General features: G+C 64.6%; 1 protein-coding gene across 1 annotated transcript; it reads left to right on the top strand.

Annotated features, from left to right (window-relative positions):
* The first annotated feature begins 593 nt into the window (after positions 1-593).
* CHLRE_17g713600v5 (uncharacterized protein) lies at positions 594-14,712 on the top strand. Its single transcript, XM_043072125.1, has 29 exons — positions 594-853; positions 1,021-1,615; positions 1,901-2,386; positions 2,857-3,006; positions 3,429-3,624; positions 3,833-3,927; positions 4,078-4,326; positions 4,484-4,714; positions 4,924-5,163; positions 5,415-5,637; positions 6,020-6,273; positions 6,479-6,586; positions 6,906-7,002; positions 7,184-7,312; positions 8,093-8,174; positions 8,396-8,523; positions 8,747-8,802; positions 8,981-9,295; positions 9,512-9,638; positions 9,868-9,965; positions 10,160-10,231; positions 10,405-10,636; positions 11,009-11,319; positions 11,614-11,815; positions 12,033-12,157; positions 12,360-12,810; positions 13,142-13,422; positions 13,583-13,831; positions 14,001-14,712. The coding sequence occupies exons 2-29, from the start codon at positions 1,076-1,078 to the stop codon at positions 14,220-14,222; spliced, it is 5,949 nt and encodes a 1,982-aa protein (XP_042914584.1). The 5' UTR covers positions 594-853; positions 1,021-1,075; the 3' UTR covers positions 14,223-14,712.
* Positions 14,713-17,867: the final 3,155 nt, after the last annotated feature.

Raw genomic sequence — 17,867 nt, 5'->3', positions numbered from 1 at the left:
AGGAGCTGACAGGTACCGTGTCAGCGTGCCTGTGACTCCTGTGAGCGCAGTGACAGTGGCACAGAATGGTGGGGTCGGGGGCTTGTCGTCCAGAGCGCATACGGTGATTTATCAAGCATTCCGCAGGCAAGGGATGGTTGGGGCACACCAGGATGGCACCGAGGAAGAGCACGGCACAACCGGAGGCCTGGAGAGGCGTGCTACGCAAGGTGCTACGCATGCTAATACTCAGAACCCACCCTCTCAGGTTTCACCCATTACATCCAACTCTACCGTATTCCGTTACAAGACGTCCCAACGACAACTCCCCCTTGAGTTTCGCGTGCTTCTCCATCGCGACGGCGAAGGGCAGACCCACGCGCCCGCTGATGCACGGGCCGGGGAGCGACCAAAACCATCGTATGCCATTCCAGATGAGAAAAACATGTGAAAGATGCTGTCTAGACAGCTCCCCTCATTGTGCAAGGCAGACGGCTTTTGGGCGCGACGGGTGTGAACACGCTTGGTGCTCGGATGCATCAAGATGCACGCGCAGGTCACAGCAACCGCGTTATAACAACCTGGGGCCGCATGCTTGCCCGAAACGATCTTAAGCTCACAACACGAACTTCTACACGCTATGGTTATAAACATGTCAAAAGAGCCATCCGCGTGTTCCTCAGGAAAAGGGTGAGGCACCCGCCCGCCTACCAACTCCTTCACAGTAGAGCTTCCAATTGCTCTTTGAAGGGCAGCTCAAGTTGCGTGGGTCTGAGATAGTGCTGTTGATAAACATATAGCAAGCTATGCTTCCCTTGTGAAGTTGAAGAAGTCAGCGAGTGCTACCTCGCCGTCCGTGGTGTTGAAAGAGGAGGTAGGTATAGTTGAAATGTAACGTTGTGATTGAAATATGGCTCATGTCCTGTCGACGCTGGCGACACGGGCACCATGCGATGCTTCAATGCGACCAGTAACTGGAGCCAGTAGCACTTGAACCTGAGGCTAAATATCACTATATGGTTAAACCGCCGAATGTTTCAGGCAGCGGGTGTCGGCGGGCAGCCGGCGCGCGCTTGGGTCAGTGGGCTCGAGCGCCATGCCGACCCCCTGGCCCCTGCGGCCGACCCAGGACACGTCGAGGACGCCACCCCGGCAGCCGGCGCAGGCGGTAGCAGCTGGGAGTGAAACAATAGCTGCGGTGGACCCCACAGCCGGTGTTGCTACTGCAGCGGTGAATGTGTGGGATGAAGCGCCGTGCTGCTCGGGCACCCTCGGTGCCGCGCTGCACCAGGCCCTGCCGTCGTCGACGACACAGCAACGCACCACCCCCTCAGGCCAATCAGCGGCACCGTTCTCACCCTCGACCACGCTAGGGCAGCGCCCCTCAGTGGACCACAGCTCGGGCGAGGCGCTGACCTTCCACCCGCCCACGCTCCCCGCCCATCTGGCGGCACAGCCGCGATTGCCGTCCACGTCAGCGGTGCAGCAGCACCCGCACCAGCAGCAGCAGCACTGGACGCTACGGTCGTGCATCAACCCGGTTGCGCCCAGCACGGGCCAGCAGTCGGAGTCCAACTCCATCGTGCACATTGAGATGGCGCCAGGCTCGCCCACACACTCCCACTCCCACTCCCAGGCCCATTCTGCAGGCAGCGCCTTCAGCGGGCCACATGCCAGCAGGCACACGCAGGCGCACCCGCATGCGCACCCGTCGTCACGACCACATTCGCTGCCTCAGTCTCCCACCAACAGCTTAACGGGGCCGGCAAGCCCAAGCCAGGCCAGGACAGGCGGCAGCGGTGGCGGCGCTGGCACTGACATTATGGGCGGCCCGAGTGCTGTGGTGTCCATAGCGGTAGCAGCTGCTTCCGACGGCGCCGGCGGCGGCAAACCGCCTCGACCACCTCGGCCTCCGTCTCAGGGGCACACAGCATCAGGGGCAGGCGCGCTGGCCGCGCCCGCGGCGGCCTCAGTGTCCGCCGCACCCGCCGGCACGGAGGGTGGCGGCGTCAGCGGCGGCGGCGCGGCACACGAGGGCATCACTCACGGGTCCGTGGACCGGCACTCCCGCACTCGCAACTCCGACCCGCAGCAGCGCCCCAGTGGCGGAGGCCAGCAGCGCGGCGAGCCGCACTCCCATTCCCACGGCCACCACCGGCACAGCCGCAACGCCGCCCGACACGCGGACCCACTTCGTGCCTTCCTGCCGGCCCACATGCGTCAGCACGTGGAGGACGTGGAGGGGGGCGTGCTGGGGGCCTCGGGGCACGGGCACGAACACCCGGAGTTGAATGGCCATGTGCACCCCGACTCGGCAGGCGAGGACGGGCAGGGTGGAGGTGCGGGCAGCAAGAGCCGGCGCTACAGCCGCCGCTCGGCGCCACGGGAGACATCGTGGCAGAAATGGGTGCGTTCGGGCGCGTGGCGTTCGGGCGCGTGGGTGTGTGCGCGTGCGCGTGCGCGTGGGTGTGTGCGCATGCGCGTGCGCGTGGGCATGGGCGTGGGCGTGGGCATGGGCATGGGTGTGGGCGTGGGCGTGTGGGCGTGGGCGTGTGTGCATGTGGGCATGTGTGCATGTGGGCATGTGTGCGTGCGGGCGTGTGTGCGCGAGGGCGTGTGGGTGTTTGGGCAGGGGCAGGGATTATAGGTGCAGGTGGCATAGGACAGGTGGCATAGGACGGGTCGGAGCATGCTCGCGGGTCATGCTGGCCCGTCCGTCGTCCGGCGCTGCAATTGCGTGGGCTGCTCGGCATGGCCCCAAACTACAGAGGAGCTCACTGGACCGGTACTCGCCTGCCTGCTTGTCAGCCCGCCCACCTGCCTGCCCTTTCACCCGTCCTCCCCTCCCTTCCCTCGCCCGCGCACCTGCCTCCACAGAAGCGCCACCACCCGGCCACGCTTGTGTGCGGCGGCTTCCTGCTGGTGGCGGCGGCCCTGGTGCTGGTGGTGGTGGCGCCCGTGTGCACCACCCTGGGCTGCCCGCCCAAGAGCCAAGACACCAGCGCCATTGCGCCCGAGGAGCAGCTGGTGGGGATGGGGAGATGGGGGGCTGGTGGGGGGCTGGTGCGGTGGGTGGGGATGGTGGGGACGGTGGGGATGGGGAGCTGGGGGGCTGGGGAGGAGCGGCTGGTGGGGATGGGGAGCTGAGGCTGGGGAGCAGGCTAGGAAGACAGTGGCTGCAGCTTAGGGGATTGAGGATGGGGTTGGGGATTCCGGGTTGGTGAATGGGGAGTTGGCGGGTGGTAACGAAGCTCGAGAAGGTGGTGGGCCGGATGGGCCAGGTTGGGAATGGGCGGCATCACGGTCGACGGGCCCATGCAACAGCATATCCACGGAAGCTGCCTCGCGCCTCCCCTTTTAGCACGGTCTGATGACCACCCCGCGTGCCCCTCCCCGTCCCACCTGCCCCGCCCCGCGCCACCCGCCCCGTCTCGCCCCTTGCACCACAGTTCACGCTACGGCTGCTGGCGCGCTCGGAGGACCCGGCGGGCCGCCCCGTGCTGCCCGACCTGCTGCCCGCCGACCTGGCCGCGGGGGTGCGCGGCACCGGGCTGCTGCTGGGCAGCGGCCTGGAGGCCCTGGACTGTGAAGACCTGTGGGTGCTGCGGCGGGTGCGGGAGGAGCTAGGCGGCGAGGGCCGGAAAGGTAAGGCGGGCGGCATGGGACGGGCATGGGGCGGGCATGTGGCGCAAAGGTAAGGCGGGCGGGCATGGCGGCGGCATGCGTGGCGTGCAGCCGGCACGACTGTAGACTGTGGAATCCGCATTCGTGCTCTTCTCGCACGAACACACTCGTGACCGGTCCATGCGTGTGGCCCCATCTATCTACCTGCCTGCCCCCTGTCGCGGCGCAGGCCGAGTCGCGTTCGTGGTCGCCGACTTCCCCCAGGCAGTGCCAGCCGACCTGACAGGCCCCGCACGTGCAGCCGTGCTGTCCGCACTCCTGCAGGTGCGTGTCTGATGAGGACTGCGCGCTGCTAGCCGCTGTGCCGCTGTATCCTGCATCGCGCAACGCGTGCACGCCGTCTTTCTGATCTACTCAGCCCAAGCCACCGGCATCCCCGCCCATCATCCTCGCTCCACCTCTGCTTCCTTGCAGCCGGGTGGCCCTATCGTTCCCTCCCAAGCAGCGTCACCAAACGCGCCGTCCGAGCTACGTGACCTCGTGGCACTGCTGCCGACGCTGCTGCTTGCGTCGGCGTCTTCATCCTCCTCGGCCGACTCCGCCGCCGCGCTGACCAGTCTGCAGCAGCTGCTGCAGGCGGCTGGGCTGGGGGCAGCGGCGCAGCGGGTGGGGCTGACACGCGTGATGGCGGCTGGAGGCGCAGGCGGTAGCTCTTCAATCCAGGTGGGCGTGCTTGTGGTTGCGTGCACGCAGCATTCGCCACAACTGCATGCTCTTGAAACCCAAGCCCCCTACTTTACCGGCACGACCTCGTGAGATGTCCTAGCCTACCTATGCTTCCTCCTTGAAGCGAAACTGCTGGCCCGACGCTTACACACAGGAGCTGCTCAAGCTGTTGCCGAACGCCACCGCCTCCAACCCGGATGCTGCTGCTATCGGCAGCAGCCTCGGGCTCGGGTTCGGAAGCAGCGGCAGCGCCACCGTTCCCACCACCAGCAGCGCTGCACGCGGTGCGGACAGCAGCAGCGCTGGAGCTGCTGCCGCTCTGGCTGCTCTGCTGTCGCAACCGCCGCTGGATGTCCTAAACTCGATAGAGGATGTGGCCAAGCAGGTGGGAAGGGACTTAGCGTGCCGCTGGGTATGGGCGTGTTTGTTTTTGGCCTGCGTAGCAGAGCCTTGCGTGTGGCGTACGGTTATGCGTCGAATCCCGCCCAAGCTCCCCCAGCCTTTCCCAGCCGCTGCCACCGTCGCGGCCACTCACAGACCCAGCCCCGCCACGCTCCCCTTCCCATCCCTGCCCTAAAACCTCCACACCAACAGACGCAGCTTGGCGGCTCTCTCCTGTCAGCACTGACCACGGGGAGTACCGACGGCTCGTCGGCTGCAGCTACTGCCGCCTCCGGCTCCTCGTCGGCTACAGCCGCCAGTGGCATGGGCCATGACGCACTGGTGGCGGCTGCCCGGCTGATGAGCTCGGGGGACCCCGGGGAGCTGGTATCCGGGAGTGCAGGTGGCGGCGTGCTGGCTGCGGCTGGGATCGGCCTCACGCAGTCAGTCACAGTGAGTGAGGGACGGCCCCTGGGTCGGCGATGTCGTTCATCTTGTACCGTAGCACGCCGCAGTCCTCCCTGGAGCTCAAATGAGCTTTGCATTGCGGCGGTATGGCACCGTACGGTACAAGGGGTGGGATGCCATGCACATGCAAATGGAAGGCACGGGAGCCACATGCTCGCATTGCTCGCTGTAATTCCAACTGCTGCTACCCTCGCTTCATGCACCGTGTGCGCGTGTGCGTGTGCTGCGAGGCGCAGGCGGGCGGCTGGGCTGTGCCTGTGGGCGTGGACGCGCGGCAGTGGTACATGCGCCAGGCGGGTGTGGACGACGCGTGGGCGATCACCCGTGATGCGGACCTGCCCACAGTGGTGGTGGCGGTGGTGGATGGCGGGTTTGACACGCGCCACCCCGACCTGGCCGGCGCGCTGTGGGTGAACCCTGGGGAGATCCCCGGGAATGGCATCGACGATGATGGCAACGGTGAGCGCTGGAGGCTGCAGGGCGGGGGCTGGTACCGGTGTGATTGGTGCTAGGGGCTCCAGCCGCCCACCTTGTGTGGTGTTGTTTTCCGTTGCGGGCCAAGGGGTATGTGGCCGAGCCCCATCAAATAGGCCATGCGTGTGGGGGCGGTGTGGAGGCGCGTGGGCCCGCCAGCAAGAATGCAAGATCGAGTGGCTCGGGCGGCGACGCCTGCAAATGGGACGACAACGGCCCGCTGGAGGGGACATGAGCCCGGTTGGCCATGCCAGCCTCAGCGATATCACATGTGATCTGTAATGTCTTACATCTCCACACACGAGCTCTTCTACGCGCGCCTGCTGCAAACACCTGGTGTTTTACACGCCCTTTGTGCCTGACACAGGTTTTGTTGATGACGTGAACGGCTGGGACTTCGGCGGCAACTGCTCATCAGGGGCCTGGCGCCCGGCGCCCGCGCCGCCTCCACCACCACCCGTCGCCTCCGCCTACCCGCCGCCCTCTTCCTCCTCCTCCCCACCTCCCATCAAGAACATCACCATCCCGCGGCCCTACTCCGGAGTAGTGCCTGCCACCAGCGCCTTGGAGCTTCGCAGCCTGGCCTCCTGCACCGGAGATGGCAACGTCTCGCCTGAAGCAGTGAGTAACTTTAGCATGCCAAGGTTGGGCGTGTCTCACAAGCCAGGAGTAGACTCACACGTCGGCTAGTAACCAAAGTAAGCACGCTCAGGTTCCCAATCCCATCAGGAATGCCTGTGCGTGCCTGTCTGCTCACCTGCGCCTGCCTGCCTGGGCCCTGTGTCTTGTGCCCTGTGTCCTGTGTCCTGCACTGGCTGGGCTGCAGGGCGACGGCGGCCACGGCACGCACGTGGCGGGGGTCATTGCGGCGGTGCGCAAAGACCTGGCGGGCACCAGCGGCGTGGCACCCCACGTGCGTCTGATGCTGCTCAAGGTGCGGGCAGGGTTTGATGTATGGCGCCTGCTCGTCATGTGTTTAGCTAGGCAGGCTCCGCTTGGCCGCTAGACGCATGGCTGCGTGAGTGACTGCACATGGGTGGGTGGGTGGGCCACAGACGTGGTTGGGTGGGCAATCACCCAGCAGGGACCAGGATGCATGGCACGACGGCTGGAAGGTGACGGGAGGCAGCAGGGCGGGGCCCAAGGGGGCTAGGTGGTTGGCACACCCCACGCCATATGAGCGCAGGCGCGCGTTTTCACCGTTAATCGGGCGGACACGTGTCATGCGCCGTATGCGTATATGTTGTGTTCAGGTGGTTGACGGTTATGGCGCCACGTACGGCAGTCGTGTGGCGGCGGCGCTGGAGTACGCGGGCAGGATGGGCGCGCACGTTGTGGTGACCTCAGTGGGTAAGAGAGCAGCACACATGCGTGTGCGCGTGTGGTGAGGGCGTCCCTCCCATTGTTGTGAGCCTTTTGCCGTGCAGCAGCCTGGTGCTGTTTAAGTTCTACCTTGGCATGCATATTTTTATGCGCGCGGACAGCTCATGTTTGCTGTGTGCTTGTGCCGCATGCACGCGCACGCGCACAGGCCCCTCTGCTCCGCTCCCCTCCGCGCCGCGGCCGTACCAGTTGGCTGCCAACGCGGCAGCTGCAGCCGTGTACGCCGCAGCCGTGGGGTCGCTCCGGGACAAGGGAGTGCTGGTGGTGGCCCCGGCAGGTGTGTGTGTGTGTGTGTGTGTTAGAAAAAAACAACAAAACGAAACCCGCCCAAGCGGCGCCGGAGTTACTTACGGATACCTACCGAATACCCAGCGTCGTGTTGCCGCGTCGACCCCGGTAGTCATACTTACCCGCGACAAGCCTGTAACCCTCTCTGGCGATCGACGAACGATCTGACCCCGAGTGGCACCCATATGCATTGTATGCGCCGCGCCCTGGGCTCGCTACAACGTTTACCCGGCACGCCTAAGTCCCATATTCCCGCCCGCTGGTCATAGTCGAGCTCACCTATGGGCGACAAAGGAAGCGAGGGCAAAGGGCGGCAGCGAGGAAGCAAGTGTCACGGGCAGGCAAATGGCAAAGGCGACAAGTGGGGCGGCGTGCATCAAGCGACCTAGCTAACGCGCAGTCTAAAGCCCGCCTATTAAGTATCACGCGACCCGGAGAAGAGGGCGAGCGAGTGCGGCAAGCAACCTTAACGGGGCCGGGGTTGCATGGGGGCGTGGCGGGCGGCGGTTGCAGAGTCGCAAGCCGCTCTAGATGCAGGCTGGTATCACGCGGGTGGGTGTTTATGCGTCGCCGTGGGCTGGCGGGAGCTGGCCTCCCGTGTGTGTGTGTGTGTGTGTGTGTGTGTGTGTGTGTGTGTGTGTGTGTGTGTGTGTGTGTGTGTGTGTGTGGCGTGCGATGCGGTGTGGCTGTGCACTGTGTCCGGCGCTTACGCATCAGGTTTGCACCCCTATCCCAAACCCAACCGCCACAACAAACAACACTCAAACAGGTGATGACGGCATAGACCTGGATGCGGCCAAAGCTGCGGGCCTGGAGTACCTGCCTTGCACCCTGGCGGCGCCGCCGTACAGGTGCGTGCCCGTGCCCGTGTGTGAAGGTGTATGTGTGCATGTGCGTGTCCGTGTCCTTCTCCGGTGCCCATGCTCACTGCATGGCGCACGCGTCTGGCTGCGTGGTCATGCACCGCACTCCTCCATCCCTCCCTGGCTACAGTCGTGGCTACAGTACGTAGTAGTGCTGCTGCCGCTCGCGCCCAAACCCCCGCTACCCCTTTCACCCTTCATTACTGCAGCCTGGGCAACGTGCTGTGTGTGGGCGCGGCGGACGCCAGCGACCGACGGATCCGGATCGCCGTGCCCGGCCTGGATCCGGCGCTGGGGTCGAACTACGGCTCCAGCAGTGTTAGCATTGCCGCCCCAGGTGCGGTGGTGGGGACTTCAGGGTGGCTGTGGTGGGGGCCTCACGGCGCTTGGGTTGTGAGGCGTAGCCTGGAGGTGCAACCGTACGCAGACATCGCAGCCGCAGCCGTCAGCGAGGGCTGCATTGGTGTCGCCTAGGTCGTGGTGCTCAGCCACCGCCTGCTAAGGCGCTGATACACGCGCCATGCTGTCCCTTGACTTTCTATGCTATGCTCTGCTCGCAGGCGTGGACATCTACAGCACACTGCCTGACCGATGGGCGCAAGTGGTGGACCCAGTGGTGGGTGCACTCACCGGGGTGTCGGTGCGCATGCACAGCCCCCATGACAGCCCAGCCGGGCCTACCTGCGGCGAGGCGTCAAGCTACGGCGTGCGTGACGTATTTGCAATGCACGTACGTGAAAGGACTTGAGTTGTTACTGACGCTGTCAAGTTTGCCGCCTCCCTGTTGCACGCAGACCGGCGGCGGCTACGGGAACATGTCTGGCAGCTCGGCAGCCGCGCCCGTGGTGGCGGGCGTGGCGGCGCTAGTGGTGGGCGTGATTGGTGGCGGCGCTGCCGCCAGCGGGGTGGCGGCGCCGCGCGCCTCTCCACCGCCACCATGGCAAGCGCCACCTGCACCGCCTGGCTCTGTGCGTGGTGCTGCGGCAAGTCCACCGCCGCGTTCCGGCAGCAATGGTGGCAGTGGTGGCAGCAATGGTGGCAGTGGTGGCAGCAACGGCGCCGGCGGCCAGGTGCTGACGGCGACAGGGCCGTTCTTCCAGGCTGAGCTGGTGGGTGTGGGCACGCACGCGTCCGTGTCCGTATTGATTCGCGGCAATCATTGCAGGCCGTTGTCCGCCTGTGGGTCTCACACATGCGGTACGGCGAGGTCACCACCACCATGCCATCCACACGAGTCTTGTGCTGCCATGGCCGGCAGCGGCCCTTGTGCCCCCTGCTCACTACTGCTGCTGCCCCCGCCCTCCTGCGTCTGGTGCCCTCCGCAGGTTCGCTCCGTACTGCTGGCGACGTCCGACACGGCGCCGGCCGGCAGCAGCGGCGTCAGCGGCGACAGGCGCATCAACGCCGGGCGGGCGGTGCGCGCCGCGTACGCCCTGCTGGGCAACCTCCACTGTAAGCAGCAGCCGCCGCCGCCGCTGCCGGGAGCACTGCCAACCCATGCCGTTCCCACCCTGGCCTTTCCATGTACCCATGCACTGCATCCTCGTCCTGGGTTTGTCTGGGGACCCTAGCAAGCGTGCGCCTGTCTGGCTGTCCCCCCGCAAAACCCTCCCCCCCCACACCCTATCGGTGCTGACGTCTGCTGCGGCCGCGTGTCGTCGTACATGCCACCGTCCCGCAGTGCTGACGCCGTCGCCCGCCTACTACTCGCCCGGGGGCTCGGGCGCCTCAGTGCTGTTCCCCGGGTTGGCGGAGGAGTACTTCACCGTGCTGGGGCAGGTGTGTGTGTGTGTGTGTGTGTTGTGTGTTGTGTGTGTGTGTGCATGTGTTGGCTGTGTGTGTGTGTGTGTGTGTGTGTGTGTGTTTGAGAGCACATGTTGTGCTGTTATTGGGCACAGCAGGTTGGAAACTGCATGTGTCAGACTGCTGCATGTGCCGTGTGCTGCCGTACGTCATGCCCCTGCTGCATGCAGCGTGCCAACGGCTCCAGCACAGACGTGGCTGCGGCCGTCATCGACAGCCGGCCCGCCCAAGTCAGCATGCGGGTGAGCGCTGCAGCGGCGGCGGTAGCGGGCTGCCGGACAGATGCCAGCGGGATGGAGTGAATGCGACCACACACCTGATGGTGCCGCCACCACCCTCGCCATGCTTACACGACGACTTGATACTCCCTCATTACGTTACAAACCCGCACACGCATCGACACACGCACACGCAGGTGGGAAGTGACAGAGAGCCGCTCGCGCGGCTGCGCACCTTCCGCCGCTCCGGGCCGGGTGTGCTGCTGCGCCTGCGGGGGCTGCTGCGCCTGCCGGCCGCCGGCATGTACCGGCTGCGGCTGCAGCTGGGTCCGGGCACTGCGCCCGAGTCCGTCCAGCTGGCGGTGGGCGGGCGGCAGCTGGCCTTCGGGTCGGCGGACCTGAGCGCGCGCGTGATGGCGGAGGCGGCGGGTGAGCTTGCGGGTGGTGACAGAATTGAGAATGCGGGCGGCTTGGCGGGCGGGTTGGCGGGCGGGTTGGCGGGCGGATGGGTGGGTGGGCAGGAGGGGTCGGCGGGCGGGTGGCCGCTTGGGATGGCGGGCAGTGGCCTTGCGGTGACGGGGGTGATACGATGCCACAAGAGATTGTTAATGAAGGCACAAGCACGCGGCGAGCAATCAGTCGCCTGTGCGACCTGTGCATGTCAGTGTGTGTGTGTGTGTGTGTGTGTGTGTGTGTGTGTGTGTGTGTGTGTGTGTGTGTGTGTGTGTGTGTGTGTTTGTGTGTGTGTGTGTGTGTTGCGGCCGCGTGCCAACGTGCCAATTGGGCCAACGTGTGTCACAGGCTACTATGATTTGGAGCTGCTGCTGCTCAGCCCCACCGCGCCCGCCAACGCCTCCCTCGCCGCGGTGGAGCTGCTGTCTGCTGTTGACAGCAGCAGCAGTAGCAGCCCCGCCACAAGCACCACCAGCAGCAACACCAGTGGCGGTGGCGGCGCCACGCTAGCGGCGGCGCAGTACTCGCTCCTTCCTGACGCGCTGCTGCTGAGTGCGGGCTATGCGCCGCCGCTGCCACCTAGCTACTCGCCCAACGTGGACTTGGGCGGGGCGCGCTCGGCTGCCGCGCCCGGGTACCACGTCATGTGGAGCACGCGGGTGCGTACTGCGGTGTGTCGGCAAAGTGTGTGTTGGTGTTGGTTTTGGCGTTGGTGGTTGGATACCTCGCACTAAACAGCGGCGTCAAACATACGCATGTGCGTGCGCTCGTGTGCACCCATCAACAACCAGCCATGCCGGGCGCTGCTGCACGGTGTGTACCTACACGAAATGCTATTACGGACGACTGGTATTCTGGGCCAAGCACATACCCACAAGCGACTTGTCAAGTGGTACCTTGCCTCCGGGTTTGCACACACGGCATGCGCCCCATGCTTCCTGTATGTCCCACAGGGCGCCAGCCCAGGCGACGACCCCTCCGCCCCGCCGGCGCCGCTCACACCCGCGCTGCTGTCGCGCATCTCCTCCGCGGCCGCGGTGCCGCCGGGCTCTGGGGCCGCCTACGCCCCCTTTGAGGGCTCGGCGCTCGTGCCCGACCTGTTCCCCGGCCCCGGAGACCTGGCGAACCTCATTGCGCGTACATCCAACACCTCAGGTAGGTTGGGGAATAAAGTAGGTGGCTGGGGATAAGTGCGGGGGGAAGCGTGCGCATAGCGCTTCTCCTTCAGAGAGCAGAAGGGTGCTTTGGCTGCGACTTGCGTTGGAAGATATGCTTGCAAGTGTGACCACAAAAAGACTACAGTGATTGAAGCCACCGCATCATCGGATGTACCACAACCTCCAACCCGCTCCAACCCGGCCTCTACCCTTAGGCGTGCCGCCTTCCGACTGGAATACGACGGGCGTGTACGGTGTGGCGGTTGGGCACGTGCGGCCGCCGTCCAACGGCCAGCTGCGGCTGCAGGTCACGTGCACATCCTGCCAGGTGTACCTGCAGGTGCGGCCGCCACGTGTTTGCGTGTATGTCTCGGACAAGACAAAACGGGGCAACCAATTATATGCTTGGTTCGCGGTGTGTTTTAGCGTGTAGTTATGCACGTGTGTGTTCCTTTGGGTCTCATGGCGTGTAGCTGCTTGCTCTCTGCGCCCTTCTGTTCTTAATCTAGCGCACCTACCCTCGGGCCGTATCCTCGCCACAGGGTGTGCTGCTCCTAGACGCGGCGCAGGTGCAGCCCCTGCCTCAGGGGCCCACGCCCGCCGACACAGTTGCCAACACACCAGTCACCCGCAGCACCGGCTGCGTGGCGTTTCCCGGCGCGGCCGCCTCAGACCCCGGCAGTAGCAGCGGTGGCAGTAGCAGTGGGCTGGGCGGCAGCAGCATTCGCGGCCTGGGGGAGGTGTACGGGCTGGAGGTGCGCTTCGTGGCCGGGTACGTGCCGCGCGCGATCGTGTCGCTACGGTGGTCCACCTGCACCACAGGCAGTGGCAGTAGCAGCAGTGGCAGTAGCAGTGGCGGCAGTAGCAGTAGCAGCGGCAGCGGCAGCTCGGCCGCCCTGCTGGATCTGGCAAGCGACACGGGCCAGTGGGGCAGTCTGGCCGGACTGCTCACGTCTGCGACCATGTGGGCGCCAACGGCGGCGGCGCTCCCCAGTGAGTCACCGTACAGCTGCTGTGCGCCCACTGCCGTACACCCGTACTCATGCACTGGGGACTGCATGGCCTTGCGTTGGGAGCGCTCGCGGGATCTTGTGTGCGGTTCTCCTGGGTTGGGTTGGGTCATTGCTGACCCCAGGTCCGCGGAGTACCATTACACGGGGGTAATGCGCCGTTAAGCTGGTGTGGGCCTCGTTTTGCCTAACGCCTAAACCACCGTAACTTCTACCAGTCCGTCATTGGCATTGTCGTGCTTAGAGCCACCAACTGCCCATGCATGCTGACGCCCTCATGCCCACGCCCACTTGGTCCGTGCGCCCGCCCGCAGCTCTGCCGCGCGGGCTGCAGTGCGACCTGTGGCTGGCTGGCCGCAACGAGCGACCCACCTCCGTGCCGTCGCCCGCACGGCTGCCGCCCACCGCCTCCATTCGCCTGCCTCGCCGGGCGGCTGCAGCCGTTGCTGCTGCCGGCAGCGCACCCTCCAACAGCATCAACAACAGCACCGCAGCCCTCCTAGCGGGCCTCACCGCCCTGGGCGCCAGCGGCGGCGCCTGTGCCAGCATCACGGCCGCCAACAACTGCACCTTGTCCTCCAACTTTACCGTCACGGTGCGTGCGGCAGTCGACCTGATGTACGGTATTCCTTCTTCACAACGCTGAACACTTGGCATGCTTATGACATGGTAACTTTCAGAGCGTTTGCACCTCTTCCTACCATGTCGGTTACGGTGCCTGACGCTGCTGCACATGTGTGCTTTCCATTTCACAGGTTTTGCTGCTCGCGGCACTAGCGGCAAACAGCACCACCGGCACCACCGGCACTGGTAGCTCGCTGCGGCCACCCAGCCCCCCTATCCCGCCTAGCCCGCCGCCGCCGGCTGGCTCCTCAGCTGCTGGCGGCGCCGCCACCTACCATGTGCGCTGCTGGACCTTTTGGTCGGCTCGCGGCTTCACGGACAACCGGTTGGCTGTGCGGCTGCCCGCCACACCCTCACGCGTATTCCTTGGCAGCCAGCGGGTGCGCCACCTGCTGGGTGGGGCGTAACGGCTTTCTGCTCGGCCCTAACTTGCCTCTGGTTATGGGACCATGCGGGACCTGCGACCTGCGAAAATACTCTGTCCGTTCCGTCACGCGTGGCACAAATGATAAGCAATGCCACCCACCACACGCTGCCCTCTCCTTCCAGGTGTACCTCAATGACCCCGACGAGCCGCCGGGAGTCAGCTACAACCGGCTGGTGCAGCTTCCACGCAGCTCCGGCCTGGGGCCCGGCTACCACCAGCTGCTGGCGTACGAGTTTGCGGGGCTGAGCGGCGATGCTGTGTTTGGCCTGCTAGACGGCGTCGACCAGTTCGTGGCAAACGCCAGCCTTGTCATTGACCGGCGCATGGTGCTGCCGCCATTGTAGCGAAGTGCAGGCGGGGGCAGGGTACGAGTATTGCGGTAGGACTGTTTAGAAGATTGCAAGCCAGGTACCTCCTTGGTTGAGACAGCGTCGTTACTGTGGCTATGGCTTGCAGGGGCCAAACGTGCACCGGTACCCTCCCTTGTGGCGTGAGGTGCCATCACGTTGCATTGCATTCATGGGGCTTACGGACTAAATATTCATGCGGACCTACATGTGTGCACGTTAGATAGGGTAATTGCGTAAGATGGGTGCAGCCGTACAGGCTGAGCTTGCGCTGGCATCCAAGCGGCCTGGCAGGGCGGTGGCTGGCGATTGGCGAAGCAGGGAGCTGAGCAATCCGCTACTGAATAGCAATGGGTGCCAACTTGCGGGTTATCTATGATTGCATGTAGAGCGGCGCCCACAGGGGCCGCAAGGCTATGTGATGAGGCTGTGATATACATCAGGGACAGAGGACAGCAAAAGGGCTGACACAAAGCCCGTATGACGTACACACGGCCCCCTCACCTTCCTCGCACCCTGCATCACCGCCGCCGCCGCTCGGTAACACAGTCACGGCTCCGGCATGCGACCGGGCGCAGGCCGGCTGCCGGCGTCATAATACAGGAACCACGTGTGACATGTCAGCTGCTATGCACCAGAGGTTCCAGGGCATGTGGTTGTGGGCGCAGGAGCGCATGCCTTTGTGGGCGTGTGGGCGTGCTTGCATGCTGCGGGGCAGCATATGTAGCACAAGTGCTCCGGAGGCTGTGTGGCGCGCCTGACCCGCCCCGCTGTGTCAACCTACACTAGGTGGCATGCAAACACGGCACTCAGCCCGACATGACTAGCGGTGCCCTGACCACACGGTGGCCGGGCGCCTGGCAGCCCCTCCCGGCGCAGTGCCCATAGCCGGGCCCAGCGCCTGTGTGGCGGCCCCACAAATGCCTCAACCTGCTTGTACTGAGCTTGTGACCATAGATGCATGCCCACAGCATACTGGCTGGGCAGGGCGCACATCGCTGGTTCGCGTGTGGGCATGGTGGCATGGTTGGCGGGTCCGCATCTCAGAATGAGTCGGCCTACCCTCACTTCAAGGTATCTTGTTTGCGGTCTTTTACATGAAAGTATATGCTGATAGGGATATGGAGGAACCGACGCCAGGAAAGTGGCGACTTCTAGCCTGACCTTGCGTGGCTCGCGCTAGCCTGGTCGGTCGCGCTGGAAAGGCGAAAACAATTCATTGCACCAGCCCCGAGGCCACTTGCCCCACATGATACATAGATACATAATATATATGTAATATGAAATACTCGCACAGGCAAACAGCCGCATGGCGCAGGTGTGCCACGCCGTGCCGTCACCGGCGACCCTCGCTGCGCCACCTCGGGGCCACCGGGGCCCGCCCGGCCCCTCCGCTGCGTGCACAGTCGGCCCTTGGGCTCCCAGCCAGCTTACACTATGAGACCAGCAGCCGCCACTGCAGTCGCGCCCGTCAGGGTATAGCACGCAGGAGCCCAGGCCGCGGCGCCATGGCGGGGCCCTGAGCGCTGCCCAGCCAGGCGAGCAGACCCTCTTGTGCCATAGACCGGCGCCCACAGGGGCCGCAAGGCTATGTGATGAGGCTGTGATATACATCAGGGACAGAGGACAGCAAAAGGGCTGACACAAAGCCCGTATGACGTACACACGGCCCCCTCACCTTCCTCGCACCCTGCATCACCGCCGCCGCCGCTCGGTAACACAGTCACGGCTCCGGCATGCGACCGGGCGCAGGCCGGCTGCCGGCGTCATAATACAGGAACCACGTGTGACATGTCAGCTGCTATGCACCAGAGGTTCCAGGGCATGTGGTTGTGGGCGCAGGAGCGCATGCCTTTGTGGGCGTGTGGGCGTGCTTGCATGCTGCGGGGCAGCATATGTAGCACAAGTGCCCCGGAGGCTGTGTGGCGCGCCTGACCCGCCCCGCTGTGTCAACCTACACTAGGTGGCATGCAAACACGGCACTCAGCCCGACATGACTAGCGGTGCCCTGACCACACGGTGGCCGGGCGCCTGGCAGCCCCTCCCGGCGCCGTGCCCATAGCCGGGCCCAGCGCCTGTGTGGCGGCCCCACAAATGCCTCAACCTGCTTGTACTGAGCTTGTGACCATAGATGCATGCCCACAGCATACTGGCTGGGCAGGGCGCACATCGCTGGTTCGCGTGTGGGCATGGTGGCATGGTTGGCGGGTCCGCATCTCAGAACGAGTCGGCCTACCCTCACTTCAAGGTATCTTGTTTGCGGTCTTTTACATGAAAGTATATGCTGATAGGGATATGGAGGAACCGACGCCAGGAAAGTGGCGACTTCTAGCCTGACCTTGCGTGGCTCGCGCTAGGGTCGGTCGCGCTGGAAAGGCGAAAACAATTCATTGCACCAGCCCGAGGCCACTTGCCCCACATGATACATAGATACATAATATATATGTAATATGAAATACTCGCACAGGCAAACAGCCGCATGGCGCAGGTGTGCCACGCCGTGCCGTCACCGGCGACCCTCGCTGCGCCACCTCGGGGCCACCGGGGCCCGCCCGGCCCCTCCGCTGCGTGCACAGTCGGCCCTTGGGCTCCCAGCCAGCTTACACTATGAGACCAGCAGCCGCCACTGCAGTCGCGCCCGTCAGGGTATAGCACGCAGGAGCCCAGGCCGCGGCGCCATGGCGGGGCCCTGAGCGCTGCCCAGCCAGGCGAGCAGACCCTCTTGTGCCATAGACCGGCGCCCACAGGGGCCGCAAGGCTATGTGATGAGGCTGTGATATACATCAGGGACAGAGGACAGCAAAAGGGCTGACACAAAGCCCGTATGACGTACACACGGCCCCCTCACCTTCCTCGCACCCTGCATCACCGCCGCCGCCGCTCGGTAACACAGTCACGGCTCCGGCATGCGACCGGGCGCAGGCCGGCTGCCGGCGTCATAATACAGGAACCACGTGTGACATGTCAGCTGCAATGCACCAGAGGTTCCAGGGCATGTGGTTGTGGGCGCAGGAGCGCATGCCTTTGTGGGCGTGTGGGCGTGCTTGCATGCTGCGGGGCAGCATATGTAGCACAAGTGCCCCGGAGGCTGTGTGGCGCGCCTGACCCGCCCCGCTGTGTCAACCTACACTAGGTGGCATGCAAACACGGCACTCAGCCCGACATGACTAGCGGTGCCCTGACCACACGGTGGCCGGGCGCCTGGCAGCCCCTCCCGGCGCCGTGCCCATAGCCGGGCCCAGCGCCTGTGTGGCGGCCCCACAAATGCCTCAACCTGCTTGTACTGAGCTTGTGACCATAGATGCATGCCCACAGCATACTGGCTGGGCAGGGCGCACATCGCTGGTTCGCGTGTGGGCATGGTGGCATGGTTGGCGGGTCCGCATCTCAGAATGAGTCGGCCTACCCTCACTTCAAGGTATCTTGTTTGCGGTCTTTTACATGAAAGTATATGCTGATAGGGATATGGAGGAACCGACGCCAGGAAAGTGGCGACTTCTAGCCTGACCTTGCGTGGCTCGCGCTAGCCTGGTCGGTCGCGCTGGAAAGGCGAAAACAATTCATTGCACCAGCCCCGAGGCCACTTGCCCCACATGATACATAGATACATAATATATATGTAATATGAAATACTCGCACAGG

This window comes from Chlamydomonas reinhardtii, chromosome 17, assembly GCF_000002595.2.
Source record: "Chlamydomonas reinhardtii strain CC-503 cw92 mt+ chromosome 17, whole genome shotgun sequence".
In the NCBI taxonomy this organism is placed as follows: Eukaryota; Viridiplantae; Chlorophyta; class Chlorophyceae; order Chlamydomonadales; family Chlamydomonadaceae; genus Chlamydomonas; species Chlamydomonas reinhardtii.
This window is presented reverse-complemented; position numbering and strand designations above follow the sequence as displayed.